Source organism: Aethina tumida, chromosome 2 (genome assembly GCF_024364675.1).
Source record: "Aethina tumida isolate Nest 87 chromosome 2, icAetTumi1.1, whole genome shotgun sequence".
NCBI lineage: Eukaryota > Metazoa > Arthropoda > Insecta > Coleoptera > Nitidulidae > Aethina > Aethina tumida.
In genome coordinates this window covers 18,300,422-18,326,912 of record NC_065436.1, presented here as the reverse complement: position 1 = coordinate 18,326,912, position 26,491 = coordinate 18,300,422, and the positions used below count along the sequence as shown (strand labels likewise).

Here is a 26,491-nt window from a genome sequence, read left to right as displayed (position 1 = left end):
TTATTTCGAAATTGTTAGATATAGGGTTTTCAGATAAATGTGCTCCACTTTCAAGGGGTACATTCCCCATGCAAAAGTAAATATGTAAACTGTAAACAAAAAAATTATAGTTTCAATATATTCAGTACCAAATTTTAATCGTTTACTCCTTGTTATAATGTCTTTGTTTTACCAAAATAATTAAAATTAAATTTGAACACCTCCTTCTTGGTGTTGCAATTTCTCTGTCAGTGAGTATATTAAAGAAATGATCCACAAATTTAAAATTGTGAGTGATTGATTAAAACACCAAAAGCATCGATGTTTTGTCTTGCCCGTCCCAATCTCCAGACGTCAAGCCTTTAAAAAACTTTAGAGAGGTTTGGTTTATGACCAAATTCAACATGAAAATTTTACAAATTTAAATGACCTCATCACAACAATTCAACATATTTGAAGGAATATTCATTATCGCTCATATGTGGAGCAACTTTAGAAATTTTCATTTATCCTGATAAATGTGTACGTTTAAATATCCATATTATTGTCAGTTATGCAGTATGTTTGATAAAAACAATACATCAATATAATTGTTTATTAGTGGGTTTAGTTAGGTGTTTATTAATATTTGAAAAATATTCAAGGGTCAAAAGTAGAGCAACTTTAAAATAAAACAAGTTTACGTTTATTTAGCCTTCTTTTATTTAGTATGTAGCAGCATATCCATTATTTTTAATAACTTCTAAACAACTTTTATTCATTGATTTTGGTGGATTTTCAATATAATCGTTCGAAATTTCTTCCGAGTGATTTAGAATTTCTTCGTAGAGTTCTTTCATATTTAACAGACTTTATGCAAGGATTTTCTGATCAATTTCTTCTCAAAGGTTTTCCATTGGATTGAGATCTGATTTTTGTGATGGCCAAGGCATGACACGTACTCTTTGAGAAGCGAACCATTCTTTAACTAACTTAGACGTGTGTTTCGGATCGTTGTCGTACTAGAAGGTTCACCTTAAACTGATGTTACCTTCATCAAATGGAAGCATATAATTCTAGAGAATGTCACAATAAACAAAACGATCTATTATCCATCTAACTTAACCAGTAGGCTCATGCCAAACCCAGAAAAACAATTGGTCCTCTCACCTATGATATGCCATCAGATTTGAATAATTGGAGCCGACTTACATCGGAAAACAAAATTGTTTTCCATTGCCTATCTGTCCAGTTCACATGTTCTCTTGCAAATAGTAGTTTCGCTGCTCTATAGTTTGCAGAAATGAAGGGCTTCTTTGTTGGTTTTCTACCATAGAGACCAGCTCTTTTTTGTCTTCGTTTTATGGTACTCACCAACATACTGAGTTCGTTTATTTTTTGTTTTCCTGTCCACAGCTCTGTTAGTCATGCGTTTTCTACCTCTTTTGGGAACTCCTTCCAGTATATTCCTTCTGTTAAAATTGGAAATCGTCCTTGAAACGATCGACTTCTTTAAATTTAAATCTACAGCAATTTTACCCTGTTTTTCACCATTCCGGAACTTTTCTACAATTTGTTGTTTAATTTGTATCGATAAATGGAGACTTCTAGGTATTTTTAGCTTTAAGGAACGATGTCGGACACAGAAATAAATTATAAAATCAATTGTATTGAATATAGGGTTTCGTTGCTTTACTTATGAACACTGCCCGAACTAAAATGTTGTATAACAACTATATAAATAAAAATATTCGTATATAAATTGAGGTACGAAATATTTAGGCACTTATTAATTATAAAATTAATTTAAATTAAAAAGAATTGTTCTTTTAATTAAATGATTATGGTTTTTAATTTGTTGCTCTACATATGAGCGATAGTGTATGCCAAAGAGAAGAGCCAAAATTATAAAACAAACAGGATATTATATACAAATTTAATGTTATATTAAGTAACACATATTTAATCATTAAAAACCTTTTACAAAATAATATTAGCTATATTCATGTGCAGCTCAGTTCAAAAAAATATACGTAACATTTTATGGAATAAGAAGATAGTAAGTAGTATTTATAATACTGTATAAAACAGAAAGAGTAAATTAATATTATTTTAGCAGTTCACACTAGGTAAAAGAGTTATGGCTAAAATATTTATCAATTTAAAAGGTTGTTATATTAATGAACACACTGTCCTTGTCAAGTTAATTTATTCTAAGGTTACCATACAATTTGTCAACTCAAGTTCTAACAATATAACGATTAAGTAACTGTCAATAAAAAGATGCATAAATCTAGTTCCAATTTATTTATGCAGTCACCACTAATTCTTTTATTATCTTGGATGGTAGACAAAGTAAGCGAATTTATCGCCTCCCACAATATATTTTTTTGTACCTACGGTGATGTATTTGCGAGTAGAGGCTTGTTTGCGATGCGAACTCGATTATCGAACCTAATAGCGTTTGTGTAAAACGAAATTATGTCGGTTCGTCTATCGTGCTCACCTACAAACATGTGCTTCAGACTGTCTAGTTTTCAAATTACTCCCTCAATAGGATTACGGTTTAGAACACCGAATCCATTAAAGTTTACATATTGCTTACACACTATAATACCGCCAAAACAAAGTTCACCCATCCCGGTGCCGTGTTACAGCTAAAGATAAAACGAACGGCTGTGGATATTGCTGCGAATTAAATTGTGCAATATTTTAATTGGGTTCGTTACGAATGGACCTCGAATAATGGCTCAATGAAAAAAATATTATGTATAGTTAGTTACACAACGTTTTCCTGCATTTTTTATTAATTCGATTTATTTATTAATTGTGTACCTTTGCGTCAAATGATTTTATTAAGTTAACAATAGTAAATCAACGTAGGTTGTTCATCCTGATTAACACAGATAGAATCATGGAAACAGAGCAATAGAGAACAAAAGTTCGAAACTCTGTTCAGAAGTGTGCCTGTAGTTTAGATACCGCAGCAAGATGCAAAGGGTTATAAACTTAACTAAGTAGAAAGCCACAAAGTTGGGCGGTCTTAAACATCAAGAGGTTTTACGACGGTTCCCGTCCGATCCCAGCGGGGACTTTGGTTCGGCGGTTCATGGGAAAAATGCAAAAATCGCCAATTCATAACTTAATAAGAAATTCAACGGACGCTTGTTTCCCAGATCCTTCGGTTTTTTTATTGCCGATGCCTCCGACCGAAAAGGGGATGGAATGTTTGTGGAACACGCCGTGGCACAAATGTATTCTTTTGTGTTAGCACGATTTATGTTACTACTTGCTAAACGGGGAAATCGTTATGCAAAATTGCTCGCTCCGTTTATTTTTATAAAGGTATTTATTTTCGGAGACTAGGAATTATAATTCGTATTTCGCTTGGAGCCTATAAAAATGTGCATCTTTGTGTATCAAATATCGAGAATATTTTATCGTGGAACTTTAATGTGTACCGTATAAATTGTGTAACTTTTAAATTTTAATATTAAAAGATTTCTTTGATAAATAAGTTTTAATTTTGTTACAGTGATACAGCGGTCCATGCTTTGCAGTTCCTCGATGTGATAAACATGAAGGATCCTACTCAGAAGAATCACTTTTACAGGAATACTTTGAAAGACGCTCTTCCTGGAATTCCTAAGGTAAAATTAACAAATATAGTTATAGCATTTCTATGATATTATTATTATTAGGGACTCAATATCGAATTGAGTGAATTGTTTTTACCTGATTATATTATTATTCAGTATTTCATTCGAAGTTGAAAAAATCACCACTAGTGTTTCCCTTTTGCAACAATAATTTATTGGACTTACCTTGCCCCACAGAATTTTACCGACTTCTAACAGTTGAAAAAAGTTGGCAGTTATAGACTGCCGATAGAAGTGAAAACTTTTAGTATTAAAATTTGAAATTTCATAATGTTTGAATTAAAATTATCAACATCAATCTGGTTTTCACATCTATTGACACTCCGAGCAACAATTTTATGAATGTTTATATGTTTTTTTATTATTTAAATATATTACGTGATGTACAAGATCATGACAAAATATAAATACAATTCAGTTGAAATAATTATTATACAATCATACATTATTTTAATTGTTTACATCATTGTCATCATTAATTTCAACAATACTTAGACTTTTTGTACTTTCAATTATTTCATTTTGTTCTAAAAAAGATACAATAGGCTTATGGTAACTAAAGTAAGAAATGAAAATGTTTGATTCAAATTTATTTAAGTATCGCATAAAAGCGGCATCGATTGTCGTTTTATGTTATGTAGTACTGAGTTTTCGATCATTGGACATATTTAAATAAATTTTTCAATAAATCCATTCAATTTTTCTTATAAGATATACACAGCACTATACGTCAACTGTATAGCAACAGATATACTGGTATAAGCATGTCGGTGACGCGAACGCACGAGATTTCACCCATCCAAAAAGTGCCCAACGCGGCTAAAGAAGTTTTCACTTCAGTTTACACACTTTTGTTGACGGTATAAAAAGCAAGTATGTTTTACTTTTAATTAATAAACATTTCTCTTTCGATTGTAATTGTAACCAAAATATGTACAACCGGTTACTTGATTTCAATAGTGATCTTGAACGATTATTACTTTCTAAACTTACCCTCCACGATATTTGGTATATATACTGTTTCAAAAAAATCGACAATTTTTTTTTCTTATTTATATCGAAAATCTTGTTGGAAATGGTAAAAAAAATACTGTGAAAGTTACAGCTCTTAATATTAATATTAAGAGGTGCCGCATCGTAAATTTTAATTTCCCGTTTAAATAACACAGGAACTGTGTCCTCTTGGATTTTGAATTTTTTTAATTCTCGTTAGAGATAACATTTCAAAATGATCAAAACAGATTTCTATAGAAAATTTAACGCTCTACAAATATGTTTCTTACAGTTTTTTGATATATTCATTTTTTCAAGAGTTATTTAACATTGAAGTTGGATTGATTTATAATTTTGACATTTTTTTCATTTTGTGACGCAACCATCAACTTTATGGGAAATAAAGTAAATAAACAAGTATTGTAATTGCTCTTCATTTTTCGTGAAACACTTATTGCTAGTTATAAGTGAATGCAGAAAAAAATTGCCAAATTGTTGTAAAAATCTAATAGTAATCTAATTATGATCAAAGTAATCTACTTTGATTATAATAAACAATCAATTTTTTTAATAAAAATCTATTTAATTAAATAAAATGCTTAATTTTAAGCAGTAATAAAATTTTTAGTTTTCTGCAGATAACTTATGATCTGTAAAAAATATCAAAAACTTTTTCGGAGATAAATTATAGGAAATTGATTTCTGTACAAAAAATGTCATATAAAATTTTCTCATAAAGTTGATGGTTGCGTCAGAAAATGAGAAAAATGTCAAAATTTTAAATCAATCCAACTTTAATGATAAATAACTTTTGAAAAAATGAATATATCAAAAAACTGTAAGAGACATTGTAGAGTGTTAAATTTTCTATAAAAATCTGTGTTGATCATTTTGAAATATTATCTCTAACGAGATAAGTATTTTTTTTATCATTTCCAATAAGATTTTCGATATAATTAAGAAAAAAAAATTGTCGATTTTTTTGAAATAGTCTAATATATATATATATATATATATATATATATATATATATATATATATATAAATACATGCCATATATCAGATCCATTACTTTTCGACGAAATTGAGCAGGTTGGTATCAGGGCGCTGATTTTTTCCTTGAAAGTACATCAGAAATAAAGATGATCCTGAAAATTTTGAATGTTTCTATACAGAGAATCCTTTCAGACAGCATTGTCCTCTATAAAACCTCTACTTTCAAAGCAGTAATAGCGTCAAACTCAAAAAAGGTGATAAATCTAATTTTAATAATTACACACCTATCTCTATATTAAGTAATTTTCATTACATCATTCATTTATCAAGGTGTTCGTTATAAAATTTATCCTAATTAGCACAGTTTTAGGTTAGACAGGTTCACCACCACTAATTTGATACGTACACTCAAGATATATGGTCGTCAATAGATCGTAAAAGTCAGATGGACGATACCATTGAACATGCTATACTGTTGAATAAACTTGAAACCTTTGGTCTTAGTGATAGTCTTATTAATTTAATTGGGAGGTATGTGCCAAACAGAACTTATTACGTCAACTACAACAGATTTAGATCTCACACTTACACTGCATCCTCTGGTCTACCTCAGGGGTCTAACTTGAGACATCTATTATTCCTTTTATTAATCAATGACTTGTTGAGTTTGTTTTCATGCACTAGTCTAGTCTATCTTGATCATCTGAAGCTATATTAACATGTCGACAGTATTATATAAGCTCTTACTCTACAAAGTGATATTGACACTTTGGTGAAATGGTGTTAGAGTAACAACCTCCAGCTAAATGTAAAGAAATGCTTTATTATAAGTTACACCAAACATAAATTGCCAGTCAAATTTTCCTACAACACATTGTCACATGACAACGAATTATTATTTGGGCCGCAAATAAGTTACTTCATCATCTTCCAAGATCTTACAATTTGTCGTACGAAACAACAAATCGCTAAATTCTCAAATTGCATTACAGACTCTGTTTTCTGCATTAGTACGAAGTAAATTGGCGTATTGCAGTATTGTCTGGAATCCCATTTACACTTGCCATCAAATTAGCCTGGAATTTATTCAACGACGATACCTTAAGTACTTGAGCTTTCGTAAGAACAATATATACTCTGCTCAATTTATTGCTGCAAGAATATTCTACAGACTCATTGTTAGTAATAAGAGAAAAACGTCAGCAAAGTTTCTTGTCAATATATTGCATGGCAAAATTTATTGTTCTTATATACAAGCCAACATTGGATTTAACATGCCAAAACTTAATTCAGGAAGCAGGGTTTCTCTCAACATACCAAGACATAGAACCAATTAGGATGTAGTTAATTCTGTTGGACACTATTTCATAAAGAGAATTTCACGTTACCCCTTCGAAATTCTGAGTTAGATTTTTATTGGAAAGAATCCGAGCTAAAAACAAAACATTTCGTCAGGACCTTTTCCGCGTCTCACACGTAAATGCATAAATAAATCGCCTTTGAGCAAAAATAAAATACGTTATTTTTTGTGTCGTATTTCCTGAGGATTTTCTTTTAACGTTATCGAACAAATGGATTGTGTTCATTCAATATGTTCAAATATGGAAGGTAAAGCAAGGCGACGGTAAAAAAAAGCAAAGGAAACAAAATCGAAGGGCGTCGCGTAAAGTATATGCGCGTGTTCGGGTTGCTACAGGTTTTTGTGTGGTGTTGCGGCCATCGTGCCCGGAATATGGGTACACAATGGAAGGTAAAGTGAGCTACATCGGAATAAAATTTGTCGGGTGTCTTACTGTGAACGGCGCTGTATCGATTGTAGTGGGTAATTTGATGTGGAATTTCGCTGCGAATGTGTGCGAATACGGTGTGGGTCTTGCCACCCACAGTTCGGAAATGAATTTGAGGTATTTCCATAAAACTGAGCCGGTTATTTGGGTCTGAAAAAAAGTTTTATCTTTTTTAAATTGTTTATTGGTTTTAGGTCCTTTGAAGCGAATACTTTACGGACAAGTGCAATTATGCCTCCACTTTGATGAATTTAAATTGTGAGGTAAAATCGCTCACAATTTTTTTCTGTTGATACGGACAGCGTTTTTTAAAGGCATTAATATTAATTACATAAAGCAAAATAACTTTTTTAGGTGCCATTTTTAATGATTGAATTGACTTATTAATTTAATTAAAATTGCACCAATAATAATAATATAAATAATATGTCACAACACTTCTATCGATTGTTCGAAACGGAGGGTTTACAAAATGTCAGACGAAGAATATGTTGAGGGGTGGATTATAAAGCTGTTGTGACTATTACGTTAAGTCCCAACGAGCGAATGCTTCTTTCCAGAGTTACTCTGTTGTAAATATTCCCAGCCGGAAGGAAACGACCCATGTTTATATTCGTCATGTTCAGTGGCCTATGAACTCCGACAAAAACTTATTGATTATGAATGCAGTATGAAACGCCTAAATATTTTAAAGTATAAAATGTTAATTGCGTGAAAATGAAAATTTGTCATTTGCATAACTTCCTTGTGTTTAATTAATTAAATGTTTCATTTGTAATTTATTTAGATTATACAGTATATCATAAGTTTTTGTACTGACGTTGTACTTCAGTTTTCTAGTATGCAGTAGTAAGAGGCAGTAGAAATATGTACAAGAAGATTATAAATAATTTATAAAATATACATTGATTCGGGAAATTAAATAATAGTACTACCTATTATTATTATTCCTGAGGAATATGCTCCTTATACTGGAACAATATTTATTTCTTATATGAGATGATGCTCCATCACTGCTGATGAGGTTCAAATAACATTATACATTAAATAACATAGTTATTGCTATAATATTTAACAAAATACAAAATTGCCATACACCATTGGTATAGCAATTTGCCTATGCTGCGCATCCACCAAATATTGATTGAAATTTACACAGTTTTAAATTCTTCTCAATTTCCAACCTGCTGACTGTAAAAAAATTTAAAGTTGGCAGTTTCAGAGACTGCCAATAGAAGTCAAAAATTACACGTTTTTGTATTAAAATTTGAAATTTCATAAAGTTTTAATTAAATTTATGAACAACAATCTGGTTTTCACATGTATTGACACTCCGAGCAACAATTTTATGCATGTTTATATGATTTTTTATTATTTAAATATATTATGGGCTGTTCAAGATCATGAAAAAATATAAATGCAATTCAATTGAAATAACGATTAATATATAATATTTATTTAGTATTTACTTATATTTCAATGTGCTTGATTTTTAACATTATTTTAATTGTTTCAATCATTGGACATATTTAAATATTTTTTTTACAAATCCATTTAATTTCACTTATAAGATATACACAACACTATACGTCAACTGTATAGTTACAGATATACTGGTATAAACATGTCGGTAACGCGAACGCACGAGATTTCACCCATCCAAAAAGTGTCTAAGGCGCACAGCACACTGCGCATGCGCCAGTCATGAGCATGTCAGTGACGCGAACGCATAATATTTCATTACCAAAAAGTGCCCAACGCGGCTAAAGAAGTTTTCATTTCTAAAAATACATTAAATCTATTATTATTTGTTAGTAAAGGCTAATTTTCAGTTTACACACTTTTGTTGACGGTATAAAAAACAAGTTTGTTTTAGTTTTGCTTAATTAACATCCCTCCTTCAATTGTAATCATCAGAAATAAAGGTGACCCTGAAAATTTCGAATATTTCTGTATAGAGATTCCTTTCAGACGGCATTCTCCTCTGTGAACCCTCCACTTTCAAAAAAGTAATAGATATTAGCGTCAAACTCATTTCCGACTTAGCTGGAGGCCTTTAACGAAACCACTGCATTAGTAAAATTTTACCTAATTTCAAAATGCTCTCAAATCTACAGTTGTAACTCACCCTCTAGTTCCGGGATTTTATTGTTAAGGTCTAGTTTTCGGGTACCTCTTGAAACGTCGGCAGTTTGTTGGTCTAGTAACCTAGGTTACCAAACAAATCAACAATTTTTTTCCTTTGGCTGAGTTTATTAACAAAAGAATGACGAGCATGTCGGTAACGCGAACCCATAAGATTTTCCCATACAAAAAGTGTCCAACGCGGCTAAAGAAGCTTTCACTTCAAAAATTTATTTAGAAAGCAAATAAAAATGTAGTTTCTTTGTTACTGGGTATATTATTTATATGGTGCATTAATTTATTGAAGGAGTGTATTTAACACACCACACATTTTCAGTAAAAAAATATAAAAATATATAGTAGATAAATAAAATATTAATATTTTGTCAAATTTTCATCAAAGACTTATCTTTTTGGGTGCTGGTACTCTATGTAGAGATTAGTCTCCATTTAACTCATTGTGGCATTGCAATACTTCAATAAATCATTGGTGTTTTAACGGATTACCGATGGTAAAACCAAAAGTCGTTTTAGTAGACTCGTTGAACAGCTTAAAGAGATCGATACTGCTTTACTACACATTTTCTACTTTCTATTATTTTTAGTATCACAAATCTTTAATACCGTTTAATAAGTTTTTTTTTTGACAGCGATAGAATTAATTAATCCTTATCCCTTTTGATAGAAGTTTATTAACAGAAATTTAATATCCTAAAAATATGTAAAAAATCTGAATTATCTTTTATATTTTATTTTGATTAAGTATGAATAATTAGAAATGTTCTCTCATTACAGAAATTATGGTACCAACACGTATGGCCATCACTTCAGCAAGAGATGCGAACCCAAGAAGTGCTAGCTGCGGTCTTGCAACCGGTCTTATATTTAATTCAAGAGGCCACGATAGAGGAATATGAGTCCATTATCCTTCCGTCCTTTAGGTAAGGCGATTTTAGGTTTAATTTAATTTAAATTGACAAAATTGTTACCAATACTTGGTAACGGTGGCCTTATTGTGGTCTGAATTGCCAATTCTGTGATCATCGATATTGGCCAGTTCGAATTGTACCTTTTCAACGTGCAACATGCCTCGAATAGTTCGGGGACAATGAAGACTATCAGGATAGCGAATTTAATATCCTCCATTTATATTTGTTAAGTGGTTTCTTTTTGTGTATTGCTTCGGGGCAGCGGGTAACAAAACGAGTGGACAGACGTGGACCTTTTAACCACAAACGCGACCTCACTACAAATCTACTACGACTAGGAGTAACTTTACTCGCATAAAGTCGTTTGAAAGAGATAATTTGATTCCATTTAATAGAGACTGGCTTTAAATCAATGTTTGAGGACTTTTATGGTTGTTATGTCTTCGTCTTGGTAATAAATTGAAACACCCATGTTAATATTAAAAACATTGCTTTAAGTTTAAAAATTCATCTTCTAAAATTCAGACATAATAAACTTCTTGGCATAATTTAATAATATGGCTGAAATTTCAATACCTAAATATTGACACAATGAATTAGTAATTAGGGTATGTCACTTACATTAACTAAGATACATTATTTTTAACTTGGATAATTATAAACCAATGAACCGAAAAATACATTTCACATTTCAAATTAATCTTAATAAGAGGCTGGAAATGACATGTTCTGTGTCTAAAAATATATTTCGTTGTCCCTTCACATTGAAGTTACGACAGGAGTTATTATTAGACATGTATCAAGGTTTAGAAATGCGACGAAATTTTGCTGGACGACAATGTGCAGGTCAGTCCTGAATTATCACTGCACCACATGATCGATATATCACTTTAACTGCCCGTTAGTTACAGACAACTACAAATCTTAGGTTTGGTGTCTTATTAACTTTTAAGATGATTTCCGTGGACGATCCAAGGCCAGGGTGAAAGATTGTCATAGACTACAACAAAAAGATTAATTCAAGAAACCAATGGAGATTATTATAACGTTATATTAAGAGATAAGTTTACATTTTACTGCTTTTCAAATAACTAATCGAATACGAGTATAGGCAGAAATCGAAGGATGTCAAATTATTTTTATGATTTGATGATGATTTATGGCTTGAACTAAAATCTTTGTTAGAGATATAGAATTATCTATTTTCTCTTTTTCAATGAAACTTAGGTACTCTGGCGATTATTAGAAATTCTTTAGATCTCAATTCCATAGCGTACAGATATAACTTTCAGAAATTTTCTTCAACAGACATTTTGATTATTAAGTAGATATGTTAGAATGTATTTCGCAGATGTCAAGCAGTAATTAATAAAAATAGAATACCGCAGAATTATACAACATGTTTCTAAAATAATCAAAATTTGGGATGAGATAAAACAAGTTCAATGATGAAGAAATATAATCAAAATTAGTCAACAGGACTTTTCTTCTAAATTCTGAAAAGAATATGAAAAACTTAATGGTTTTAAAAAATATTCAGTGATTCTAGAAAATAGGGTGAGAAAAAGTGTACGTTTAAATATCCGTATTATTGTCAGTTATGCAGCACGTTTGATAAAAACAATAGATCAATTTAATTGTTTATTAGCGGATTTAGTTAGATATTTATTAATATTTGAAAAATATTCAACGGTCAAAAGTAGAGCAACTTTAAAATAAAACAACTTTACATACATTTAGCTTTCTTTTATTTAGTATCTAGTATTATTATCCATTATTTTCAATAACTTCTAATCACTTTTTCTTCATTGATTTTGGTAGCTCTTCAATATAATCATTCGAAATTTCTTCGCAGAGTTCTTTCATATTTGACAGGCTTTTTGCAGGGATTTTCCTATCAATTTCTTCTCAAAGGTTTTCTATTGGATTGAGGTCTGGATTTTGTGCTGGCCAAGGCATGACACGTACTCTTTGAGAAGCGAACCATTCTTTAACCAACTTAGACGTGTGTTTCGGATCTTTGTCGTACTGGAAGGTTCACCTTAAACTGATGTTACCTTTGTCAACTGGAAGCATATGATTCTAGAGAATGTCAGGATAAACAAAACGATCCATTACCCGTCTAACTTAACCAGTAGGCCCATGCCAAACCCAGAAAAACATACCAAACCATAACGTCTCCTCCACCATGCTTCACAGTGGGTTTAGAGTACTTGGGATTTTACTTTTCATTAATTGGTCCTCTCACCTATGAAATACCATCAGATATGAATAATTGGAGCCGACTTTCATCGGAAAACAAAATTGTTTTCCATTGCCCATCTGTCTAGTTTACATGTTCTCTTGCAAATAGTAGTTTCGCTGCTCTATAGTTTGCAGAAATTAAGGGCTTCTTTGTTGGTTTTTTCTACCATAGAGACCAGCTCTTTTTAGTCTTCATTTTATGGTACTCACCAACATACTGAGTTCGTTTATTTTTTGATTTATGCGGGATGCGCTGATAAAAGTGACGTGAACAACAAGCGTTTTTGTTTTCCTGTCCACAGCTCTGCTAGTCTTGCGTTTTCTACCTCTTTTAGGAACTCCTTCCAGTATATACCTTCTGTTAATATTGGAAATCGTCCTGGAAATGATTAATTTGTTTAAATTTAAATCTATTGCAATTTTACTCCGTTTTTCACCATTTCGGAACTTTTCTACAATTTCTTGTTTAATTTTTATCGTTACATGGACACTTCTAGGCATTTTTAGCTTTAAGGAAAAATGTCGGGCACAGAAATAAATTATAAAATCAATTGTTGTATAAAAACTACGTAAATAAAGATATCTGCATATAAATTGTGGTACGAAATGTATAGACGTTTATTAATTATAAAATTAATTTAAATTAAAAAGAATTGTCCTTTTAATAAAATGATTATGTTTTTTAATTTGTTGCTCTACATGTGAGCGATAGTGTGTATACTTTTAATTAATTTAGAGACAATGTCCTTAACTCATACAGCACAAATTTTAAAAGTATAAAACTCAAAAAAATATATAAAAAAGTATAATTTTTTGGCAATAGCAATTAAAATTACAATGTCCTTAACTCATACAGCACAAATTTAAAAATATAAAACTCAAAAAAATATATAAAAAATTATATTTTTTTGGCAATGGTAATTTAAATTAAAGGTTTTTTATTATCGTTGTGTAATATTGCATAATAATTTACTGACCTGAATAATAAATGTTAAATACAATTTTACAACTTAATGATTCCAATTACCTTCCCCTGTAATAACGATATTTATTGAATTAAGAGTTAATTTATAATGTTCATCGCAAATAATAAAACGTGTAATTATATAGTTTAATTACTAAAATCTAATTAGCTTTGCTAATTGTACGATAATTACGCCAACAATTTTTATTTACAAATTAACGAGATATTATATTATAATTTTGTTGCAGGGGTGTATTCCAGGCCCCAAAATCGGTCCAGGCGACCGTCACACTTTTAGAAAATTTGCACATAATATTAGAGAAAACCCCAAGAGACGACATCAGAACTGAAGTACTACCAATGTTGTACAACGCGTTCGAAAGTACCACCATCCAAGTACAGGTAATAAATTTCGTTTATCATTGAGTAAATAAACTGCATGAACGTTTAATTTGTGTTTAGAGTGCGGCTTTGGTGGCCGTGACCAACGTTTCGGAATGCCTGGACGAGACGGCCATTCGCAGGATGATCCTGCCCAAAACCAAGGTGATCTACGAGAAAAACCAGGGCGACATGAAAATCGTGTCGAACGTGCTGTCCTGCGTGGAGAGGACCCTGGACCGGCTGGACAAGGGTCAAATCATTGACGAGGTGTTGCCCCTCCTCTACGACATAAAACTGTCCGATCCCCAGATCACCCTTAGGGTCGTGAGTAAGTACAGATTATAATTTGTTTTATTTGGTATTTTAATTAACGATGTGGCGCTTAATTTTGTGTTTGTTCCGCATAAGCGGTGGACTTACACGGCGTTTATCGCTGGCTGGAAATTGTGTTGACGAGCTAAATTCATGGCAGATAAGCGATTAATACGAGATACGAAATAGATCGTTACAGCGTGTGCTTTTATTAATGAGATATTATTGAATTATCTATGTGCATTATGTATTTATTAATTACATATTAAATTATCAGTATTGATTCAAAACATTAAATAGACCTTAGGTAAATGCATAATTTAAACAAACATATTTGATGATGTGATATGTTCAAATTGAACCGTGTTTATTTTCGGTAACAACGTAAAAAAAATGTTTTCCTATTGGCAAGCAATTTTATACAACCGATAAAATGTTTTATGTTTATAATTCATATATCCTATGTTGTTTGTGGTTTATCTCACAGTTACAATTGTTATTTGTCTTTTTCCTTCCACGTCACATAGGTAAAATCAAAAGTAACCATTGGAGATAAGGATCAGGATTATTTTGGTATTTATTATTGTGCAGTTTTGATTTGGTATAGGTACGAAAGTTAAAGAAGAACAAAAAATCTAAAAAATCACGACAAGATAGAGTAATACACAAAACACACCCAACAATTTAATAGGACAAGACCAAGTTAGTAAAAATTTAGAACTTTTAATATTAAAATTTGAAATTTCATAATATTTGAATTAAAATTGAACAACATAAATCTGGTTTTCACATCTATTGACACTCCGAGTAACAATTATATGCATGTTTATGTGGTTTTTTATCATTCAATTATATTACGGGTTGTACAAGATCATGACAAAATGTAAATACAATTCAATTGAAATAACAATTAATATACAATCATATTATTTATGGATAGTATTTGTATTTACTTAAATTTCAATGTACTTGATTTTTAACATTATTTTAATTGTTTGCATCATTGTCATCATTAATTTCAACAATACTTAAATTTTTATACTTTCAATTATATATTTTTGTTCTAAAAAGGTTACAATAGGCTTATGGTAACTAAAGTAAGAAATGAAAATGTTTGATTCAAATTTATTAAAGTATCGTGTAAAAGCGGCATCGATTGTCGTTTTATGTTTTTTAGTACTGAGTTTTCAATCATTGAACATATTTAAATAAATTTTTCACTAAATCCATTCAATTTCACTTATAAGATATACGACAACTGTATAGATGCAGATATACTGGTATAAGCATGTCGGTGACGCGAACGCACGAGATTTCACCCATACAAAAAGTGTCTAAGGCGCACAGCACAGTACGCGTGCGCCGGTCATGAGCATGTCAATGACGCGAACACATAATATTTCCCTACAAAAAGGGCCCAACGCGGCTAAAGAAGTTTTCACTTCTAAAAATACATTAAACATATTATTATTTGTTAGGAAAGGCTAATTTTCAGTTTACACACTTTTGTTGACGGGTTAAAAAAACAAGTATGTTTCACTTTTGCTTAATAAACATCCCTCATTCGATTGTAATTGGAACCAAAATATGTACAACCGGTTACTTAATTTCATTACTGATCTGGAACGATTATTTGGGAAATTTACCTTCTTTCTAAATTTACCCCCCACGATATTTGGTAGTGGTGGAGATTCCTTTTAGACGGCATTCTCCTCTATGAGCCTTCCACATTCAAAACAGTAATAGATATTAGCGTCAAACTGATTTCCGGCTTAGCTGGAGGCCTTTAACGGAGCCACTGCATTAGTAAAATTTTACCTGATTTCAAAATGCTCTCAAATATACAGTTGTAACTCACCCTCTAGTTCCGGGATTTTATTCTTAAGGTCTAGTTTTTGGGTACCTCTTGAAACGCCGACAGACACATAGTTTTTACTTGTGAATTTATTAATAAAAGAAGGACGAGCATGTCGGTGACGCGAACCCATAAGATTTTCCCCTACCAAAAAGTGCCCAACGCGGCAAAAGTTTCACTTCAAAAATTTCAAACAAAAAATAACCATTGTTCTATTAAAGTATTAATTTTTCTCATCAAACCTTATGGTTAATTTTTACAAATTAAAAACGAACTATTATTATTTTTCCAACAATCTAACTATAAAAATACGCATAATAAAATTTCAGTATTTTAAAGTCGTAATGCAAACTATGAATATGGCTAACTAAGGTCATGTTTAGAGGCATGAGTTTATCTTTATTGAAGCTGAGTAGGTATACAATATTATTTATTGTATTTTACAGTCCTGAACAAATGTTTGGACACCTTAAACATTGAATTGCTTAAACAAAATTAAAATCATATTTTTATGCTTATTTGTTTGATAATTATCATTTTATAACAAATTCTGCATATGTTAACAATCAAGTTTTAATTATACTATATTACATAATATATAATATACAACAATTCATATTTATAACTAAAATCGTTACAATTTGTGTCCCTTGTCTATTTTGTATGCATTAAAATTATTTAATAATAATAATAATAATAATAAATCTTTAATTATTATCAATTGTTATATTCATTAGAGGAATTGATTAAAAAATTTGTCAATAATTATAAATTGTTTTAAAATTATGATTTATTAAAAACTTGGGGATGTAGTAAATTGACAAAATAAAAATTTTAATAAAACCAAGAAATTAATTAGGTCAAATTTAATTCATAATAAAATAACACTCCAATAATGCAAGCTTATACTTCAGAGAATATAAAATCAACAAGTACATATCCGTGATCCCACGTCTGAAAGGAAAAATGCAATTGTACGATACACGATCTCTTGTACTATGTGGGTTATACATGTGTATACTTCCAGTGTATCACCATAAAAGCCCTCAATGAAATTCCGCCGTGCAATTTTATCATGTGACATATTAGCGTTTCGCAGAAGATCTTATCCTCCCAGGAATCCGGGGGAAATGGATTCAAAACTACTTTGTATATGTACACATAAACCGGAAGCGTTTTAGTGGTATGTGAGTGGAAGTTTTGAAATATCTTTCAACACTTTTTCTTGTTGTTATTTTTGGTCACTCCCACTATTATTTTTATAATGAAAAATTTTACAGTTTGAGTATTTGTTTTTATATTTACTTCTTATTACTGAATCATTTTATTATAATTGAGCACTCCCAAAAATAACCCACCTAAAAATTTGGAAAAAAACTGTATTTCCTTCTAAAATAGTCATAAACCATAACCTTCATCTTATTGTAAATAAATCTTTTACCATAGAGCAATTTTTTTCAAATTTATAATCAGAAAAAAGATTCAGAATTGCCAAATATTCTTATTCTATGCCAAATGTGACGATTTTTTCACAATTTCATCACCTTCAACAATATCATATAATTCAAGTTCATCCGTAGGGTTGGGTAGGTCCCCGTCTTTGAGTCCGGTTCTCCTCTTGTATTCTATTGTTTTGACTTCTCGTTGGTCTCAGGTGTGAAATGGTGAACCCATGTTTTATCAATCGTTTTGAATCGGCTTAATTACAGCAAAACATGGCCAAACACTACATTGAAACATCCTGACGTTTTTGTTCAGATGTCCATAAACTCAGCACCCATGTTGCGCATATCATTTTCATGTCCAACATGTCAGTATGTCATAAAATTCTGGTAGATCATGCACTTTTAGTCGATGAAATCATTTTGTGAATTAATCTCTTCTGGAGCAGACCCCTCCAGAATAGAATCCAACTCGTTTCTAATATAGGTTGTACTAATATAGGAGACTTTTTAAATGAGAGTGGTGAATCACATAATGATCAGGTTTTTCATGTTTAGATGTTGCAACTTGAATGAAAATAAATATTAATTAATGTGGTGTCCTGAACTTTTTGTCCACATTTTCAAATTCTATTTGAAGAATCATAAGAGAATGATTATTAAAATTATAATTCCTACCAAACACACTCATATTGATTTTATCGATTTCTATAAAAAAATATATCACCGTGAATTGATAGATTTTCCATTTAAGTCTTTCTATTCTGGATCAAAAGTTCCATGTGAACTGTCCATTGAAAATATTAATAGTCACAATTCACATACAAATCGGACATCAAAACACGTGAGTACATCGCCCACACATTTATTTATTGACACGCCACTCTGACAAAGATCTATTTTAAAATATCGGTTTTTCTTTTGACACATATTTTCGTGTCCCTTTTGATGGCGGATTTATTAAGAGGTTAAACTAGTCGGACAGTGACGCAGGTACGTACGCGATACACATTTGATTTGGTGAGGTATTGATTTCACACGCGCGGCCCAATAATATCTGGGAAATTAAATATTTCCATTAAAATTATTCAACACAAATATTTGACCTACTCACTTCGGCCGATCTGTTTGTTCAGGAGAGCAGTCCTATAGATATATTCAATTTATGAGATTTTCAAGTAAATTTTATCTGTACTCAATTTGAATACTCAATTAAATTAATTAAGTTGCAACGTAAGGCTACTTTAATTCCTTCATAGTTATAAAATATTGAAACGTCAAATTAAAGACTGGAAAATTTTGTTTTATTTCTATTTCACAAGGTAACATTAAAAATTCAACGTCGATACACATTTCATGATTTACCACGTCAAATCACGTATACATTCACATACCATAACACATCAATACAACAGCCGATAAAGGGGATCGAAGGTTTGGAGGGATCCGGCGTTAATGTAAAACATGACGGGTCGGGAATTTCGACAACGACACGCGTACCACCGAAACATTCGATGGAACTCGACGAATTCCTGGTCCCCGTTTCTAAATTGGATTCGGTGCCAGTGGAAAAGAAACACGATTCGAAACGATGGAAAATCGTGACAGGGTGTCACAAATATGAGCTAAATTAAGTGTTACAACTAATGACTTTTCCTTGCCGAAGACACATTCGTGCAAGGATTCGATCGAATGCCAAGGGGAGTGATTGATTAAGGATTTCGTTATGGGAACGCTCTCGGATTTACGTTCCGGCGACGTTTTTTATTATTAAATTGCTGGAGAACATCAATTTTTTACTTTATTTTTGTAACTATCGATTCTAATAAGTTGACTCTAGAAATTGGTGGATGTAAGTGAAGCAATCCCTCAGCAAGATATTGCCTGTCCACATCGTTCAATAAGTCCCGAGACTAATCCAGAAACGGTCCTATTAGTACCAATCTGGCCACGTTTCCCTACAGTATGAACCTTTACATGAAACGTGTAAAAATTTCATGTCGATCGGACCACAAACAGCAGAGTTATCGAGGTTAGACTAAAGTCACTTTGTAATTTGTTTGAAAAATGGAGAAAAGCGAGTTTCTCGTGTTGAGCATTGTTTTTTAATGGGTAAAAACACCGTAGAAGCCCAGCAATGGCTTGAAAAACATTACCCAAACTCCTCTCCATCTAAACCAACGATTTGTCGGTGGTATGCTGAGTTTAAACGTGGTCGTACGGACACAAACAATGCGGAACGTCCGGGTAAGCCATTGGAAGCCATTACACCGGAAAATGTGAGTGAAGTGTTAAAAATCATAATGAAAAATCGCAAAGTGAAGGTTCGTAAGATTGCAGAAATGACACAGATATCATCTGGAAACGTATTTACAATCCTTTTTCCAAGTGGGTGCCACGATTGCTTTCAGTGGAACAAAACATCAAGCCACAAGTCCATGAAAACAAAGGCAAAATTGAACGAGTTGGGCTTTGATTTGCTTCCCCACCCCCCGTATTCGCCAGATTTAGCCCCCAGCGACTAGTGACTCTTTGCTGATCTCAAAAAAATGCTCGAATAAGGAGGTCATTGCCGAAGCTGAATCCTATTTTGAAGCAAAGGATAAATCCCTTTATAAACATGGTATAGAAATATTGGAAAGGCGTTGGAACGATTGTATCACTCTAAAAGGAGATCATATTGATGAATAAAAATGATTTTTGAAAAAAAATGTTGTTTTCGTTGTTAGTCTCGGGACTTATTGAACGATGTGTTACATTAAACTCTCTAGAAGGCTCCCATGTAAATTTACTGCCTTGGCCACCTAGATATTCAGACCTTTCCCCAATTGAACATGTGTTTATAGAGCCCTCCACGTACTCTTAATGAACTAAGACGTCAGATATGTCTCAACCAAAGAGGGGGTCCATCACATTGTTAAGATTGCTTCATTGTTAAGATGCTTTAAGATTTTTGTTTAATTTTATAATCAATGATTATTCTGTAATAAGTTAATATTTTAAAAAAAGAATGGAATAAATCAATTATATCTAGAAGTTGCATTTTTTTGCACGCAGTACATTATTAAACGATAATTACAATACATAAAATATGAAAAAGATAAATTAATCCCTTACATATTTTAGTCCAATTAAACAATTAATTTAATGGTCATGGAATGCCGACATGAAATATTAGTGCCTGGCGTGTAATAAAGTTTGAATTGAAAAAGTTCAGCTTGGTTTAATATAAACGTTTCCACTGTGTATTTATTTAATTATAATTTTAATTGCAATACCAGAAGCTTTAGTTACATTCAAAACAAAATGTTATTTCCAATTATTCCCATTCGACTAAATATGAAATTTTAAAAGGAAAATTTACGAATTATTAATGCTTAATTTGTTAAAAAATGAAATAAAAACTATACAACAAAATATATAAATCAAATTAATTTTATTCAATAACCATTATCGCTCATATGTAGAGCAACTTTAGAAATATTCATTTTTCTTGATAAAAATGTACGTTTAAATATCCATATTCTTGTCAGTTATGCAGTATGTTTGATAAAAACAATACATCAATATAATTGTTTATGAATGGGTTTAGTTAGGTATTTATTAATATTTGAAAAATATTCAAGGGTCAAAAGTAGAGCAACTTTAAAATAAAATAACTTTACGTACGTTTAGCCTTCTTTTATTTAGTATCTAATAGCATATCCATTATTCTTAATAACTTCTAAACACCTTTTCTTCATTGATTTTGGTAACTTTTCAATATAATCGTTCGAAATTTCTTTCGAGGGATTTAGAATTTCTTCGTAGAGTTTTTTCATATTTAATAGACTTTATGCAGGGATTTTCCAATCAATTTCTTCTCAAAGGTTTTCCATTGGATTGAGATCTGGGTTTTGTGCTGGCTAAGGCATGACACGTACTCTTTGAGAAGTGAACCATTCTTTAATTAACTTAGACGTGTGTTTCGGATCGTTGTATTGGAAGGTTCACCTTAAACTGATGCTACCTTCGTCAAATGGAAGCATATGATTCTAGAGAATGTCATGATAAACAAAACGATCCATTATCCCGTCTAACTTAACCAGTGGGCCCATGCCAAACCCAGAAAAACATACCAAACCATAACGTCTCCTCCACCATGCTTCACAGTGGGATTAGTGTACTTGGAATTATACTTTTTATTAATTGATCCTCTCACCTTTGAAATACCCTCAGATTTGAATAATTGGAGCCGACTTTCCTCGGAAAACAAAATTGTTATCCATTGCCCATTTGTCCAGTTCACAAGTTCTCTTGAAAATAGTAGTTTCGTTGCTCTATAGTTTGCAGAAATGAAGGGCTTCTTTGTTGTTCTTTTTACTATAGAGACCAGCTCTTTTTAGTCTTCGTTTTATGGTACTCACCAACATACTGAGTTCGTTTATTTTTTGATTTATGCGGGATGAGCTGATAAAAGTGTCACGAACAACAAGCGTTTTTGTTTTCCTGACTACAGCTCTGTTAGTCTTGCGTTTTCTACCCCTTTTGGGTATTCCTTCTGTTAAAATGGAAATTGTCTTTGAAATGATCGATTTGTTTAAATTTAAATCTACTTCAATTTTACTCTGTTTTTCACCATTTCGGAACTTTAATACAATTTGTTGTTTAATTTGTATCGTAAAATGGACACTTCTAGGCATTTTTAGCTTTAAGGAACGATGTCGGGCACAGAAATAAATTATAAAATCAATTGTATTGAATATAGAGTTTGGTTGCTTTACTTATGAACCCTGTCCGAAATAAAATGTGGTATAAAAATTACGTAAATAAAGATATCTGTATATAAATTGAGGTACGAAATGCTTAGACACTTATTAATTATAAAATTAATTTAAATTAAAAAGAATTGTTCTTTTAATAAAATGATTATGTTTTTTAATTTGTTGCTCTACATATGAGCAATAGTGTATATACTAAAAATGTGCATTATTTCAGATATTTATCGGTTGATGCTGAGCGACAAACGTTACGGATTGTCTGTGAATTTGATGGCGACGAAGGTGATGCCCTCCCTCCTTCCCCAAACCGTCAACCCGTCACTCAACCTGGAACAATTCACAATTCTGATCGAAGTCCTGCAGGAAATGCTCGACCAAATCGACAGGAACCAACGTAACAAACTAAAACTAGACAATCTTTCCCTGCCCAGTCCCGAGAGGCACAGGTAATACACTAAAACTTTATCGTCCTCGCGGATTACATTGTGCCCGTAAATTTAATTACCGGCTCATAATTTCCACAGACCGCTCCGCCACCAGTACAGTTCGGACAACATGCACGTGCCACCGTTCAACATACCGAACCTGAGGATCGAGCAGCGCAAGACGTCGAGTGCGGAGGACATGGCCCGCAAGAACTCCACCGGTGAGTTATTCCGCTTCCTCTTTTATCGTAGCCTCGTATTTTTTTATAGTAAATATTGTAACGTTCTTAAAAAAACGAAGACCAAAGGAAAACCTCCAGTGCGGAGAACATGACGAGGAAGAGCTCCATCGGTGAGTTGTTGTAGCATCTGATCTTAGGTGTAGCCTATTTTATCTATTAGCTGTTGGATGAGGTTGAGGCAGTGTTTAAACTTATTTGGAACGGGCTGTAATAGTTGAGGATTTGTTTTTTAAGCTCGTTCGTTCGGTGTGAATCGCGGTTAGGACTGTTGTACATTGGTGTAACTCGTAAGTGTACCACTTTTTCTATTAACAGTAGATTTTAATGGTATATCGATTCAGTAAATTAATTATGTATTTTTAATAGTTTAATTTTGTAGTCCTATTTTTACTTTACGTTGTACAATTTTAAAACTTTCAATAACCAAATTCATTATCCGGAAGTAGTTTAATGATCATTCATTTATCAACCATAATTTTTTATACAGATTTTTTTTAATTATTAAAATAGTTTAAAACTGATTATTGTTGCCAGATCATCTACTTTACAAACAGGATGCCTCAGAATCTGTGGACAATTCTTGGATTTGTATAGAAAAAATATATAAATCAATTTCTTATTGACCTTGAAAAAATAAAGTGAAATGATAGGAAATAAATTAAAATAAAAGAACAATTTTTTTCTATTGCCCAAAAATAGGTTTTCTCGATTTAGAAGAACGAAACCTTCTAATTAGTTTAGCAAAAGAAATAGGCATTATTGTGTTAAAGTAAAACACCTCAGCTAACAAAATATTTAATATATTTGTACTTGTGTTACATCATCATCATTTCAAGTAATTCTAACATCCATCATATTATCAAAAGACAAGTAACATGCTTTAGAGGCTCATATTTTTTTTAGAGGCTTTTAGGAAGGAAAAAGTATAAGAACTAATTTTAATGGATTCCTCATGAATAAAAAACATTGTCCACATATTCTGATTATAGTTGATTTTGTCTGTTACTGACTTAAGTGTCCAGAACTTATTTTTCTAAACGTTGATTGCAGAAAAATCATAATTTCATATCACTCACCCTTTTTGAAATATTTACAAAAAGTAACATTTGTTAAACTAACTAATAATAATAATAATATTAATAATAAAAAATATGTAATTTGTGATTAATATTAAATTATCTTTAGTTAAGATACAAAAATATTTTTGATAATATATTTTCATACGATACTTGTCTCAAAATTTCGTGATAATTGTACAATTACTTTACGTAAAATGGAAATTTAACATAAAGTAATAGTACAATTTAATAATTGAAGTCACTTTCAAAATTTAGGAAAATATTAAGTTTTCAGAAAATATACTTAATATACAAAACATACATCAAAACATACATACCGTATGAAAAATGCTCTTCGTGTCTGGATATTGTAAGAGATGGATGCACGACAAAGAGAGAAAAGTTTTGCCCGGTAGTAAGAATCCCTACTCTCAGAGACAATGCGCCGTGCTGGTGCGCGCCGGCGCACAATGTAAATTAATCTTTGCGAATGCATTTAGTAACTCTCCGTATGCGTAGGGATGTAGTTCGAGTTCTTCGGATGCTCCATTTAAATTCCGTAACTTTGTATAATTTTCAATCTGTAAAATGAAATATTTTTTGAGGGTATATCAAAAACAAAAATAAGTATTCTAAAAATAAACTACTTTTTTCAAAATAAAAATGTATCCCAAAAATTAAATAAAATATACTAAAAACAACGTCTGCGGAGACGAACCGCATGCTAAACGCAGCAAAACCAAATGATCCCGTCCAGCCAGTTCGGCCCGCCCACATAATTGCATGTATATCTTTCCTTTTTGTTTACAAAGGGGTATTGATGTTCCGTCTCAATATGCGAGTAGACACGCTCATCATTTTTGATACGGTATATTATGTCAATTGTAAAAAAAGTTAAGCTTTAAAAAATTGGAAAATAGGTAACTTGGTATTGATGATCTGTTTAAATAATAACTAGATCACACATTTTTGTGACTGTACTGAAAATAAATTAAGTTTTTATGGTAAATATATATATATATATATATATATATATATATATATATATATGTATTTTTTATGTAATATATAGAAAATAGTACTTTACATAGAAAACTAGGTTAAAGCTATCAAATATGTTAGCCAATAAGAATTAATAAAATTAATCTGTATATTAATTTATCTTTAGTTAAACTACAAAGATATTTCTAATAATTTAGATATATTCAAATAAAATATTTGACAATAGTAATAATAATTTCGATACATTTAATATTGTTCTCTATGTCTATGTTAAAGCCATCAAAAGTAATAATAAGATATCTTAATGATTGATAATTTGATTGAATAATAATAATAAATAAGGTTTTGTAACTTTAGTTAATATAAAATTTAATATTTTAAAACATAAATAAAGTACTTTCTACATGCGACAATTTAGAAATATTCAAATAAAATATTTGACAATAATAATAATTATTTTGAGGCATTTAATATTGTTCCCTATGTTGTCTATGTTAAAGCTATCAAATTTAATATCTGGCAAAAGTAATAATAAATAAGGTTTTGTAACTTTAGTCAATGTAAAATTTAATATTTTAAAACATGAATAAAATACTCTCTACATGCACTTTTTATGTAATATTGGTTAATCACGTCAAAAATAAATATACCTTTTTAAAACATTTTTAAACCGAATAAAATCATAATTGAATTTTTTTTCAATATAGAAAAATATTCAACCTTTAAAAATTATATAATTTCTGATATTAACTATCATTAACTAAGATACAAAGATATTTTTGCTAAATTTCGAGAGATTAATAAGAAAATATCCTCATTTGTAATTTGAATAAATACAAAAACTTTGGTTTTTGTGAATATAAAGTTGGTTTCTATAAATGTAAATAAAATAAATCGTCAGTTACGCTTTCTATATTTCATAGAAAACAATAATTATCTGGAAAATTACTTATTATTATCATATTATAGAAGGCTAATTTAACTGTGGTTTCCATTTGAAATAACCAACTTGTACAAAATTTCTTAAACAAATAAATAAACAAAAGGTTTCCAATGTCACTTTTCGTAAATATTTCAAAAAATTCAGGCGATATCAAAACGTGAATTGCGGCAATCAACATTTTAAAACAAATTTTAGCTCGGGACTCTATGTGGCCCGGAAATACAACCGAAATCAGTTCTGTGCACGCCGTACCTTAACAGCAGCAGCACCATGAGCATTAACATTTGAACGTTTAACTTTATTTCTTTCTTTTTTTTTCCATTTTCACAATCCGCATTTACATCGCAGACGACAGTTATTGAATTTTTTCGAATAACCGATTTGATACCATCCCCGAAATCAAACGCCATTGAC

The 26,491-nt window shown here is 31.2% G+C and overlaps 1 protein-coding gene across 2 annotated transcripts in view; it reads left to right on the top strand.

Annotated features, from left to right (window-relative positions):
• Positions 1-26,491, top strand: part of LOC109603943 (SCY1-like protein 2) — a 77,497-nt gene that overhangs the window by 33,095 nt on the left and 17,911 nt on the right. For both annotated transcript variants that reach the window (XM_049963976.1, XM_049963975.1), the window contains exons 7-13: positions 3,494-3,608; positions 10,313-10,458; positions 13,903-14,056; positions 14,117-14,366; positions 22,625-22,853; positions 22,932-23,053; positions 23,253-23,255. In XM_049963976.1, the coding sequence (XP_049819933.1) occupies positions 3,494-3,608; positions 10,313-10,458; positions 13,903-14,056; positions 14,117-14,366; positions 22,625-22,853; positions 22,932-23,053; positions 23,253-23,255 (1,019 nt within the window). The remainder of the gene's footprint in view (positions 1-3,493; positions 3,609-10,312; positions 10,459-13,902; positions 14,057-14,116; positions 14,367-22,624; positions 22,854-22,931; positions 23,054-23,252; positions 23,256-26,491) is intronic.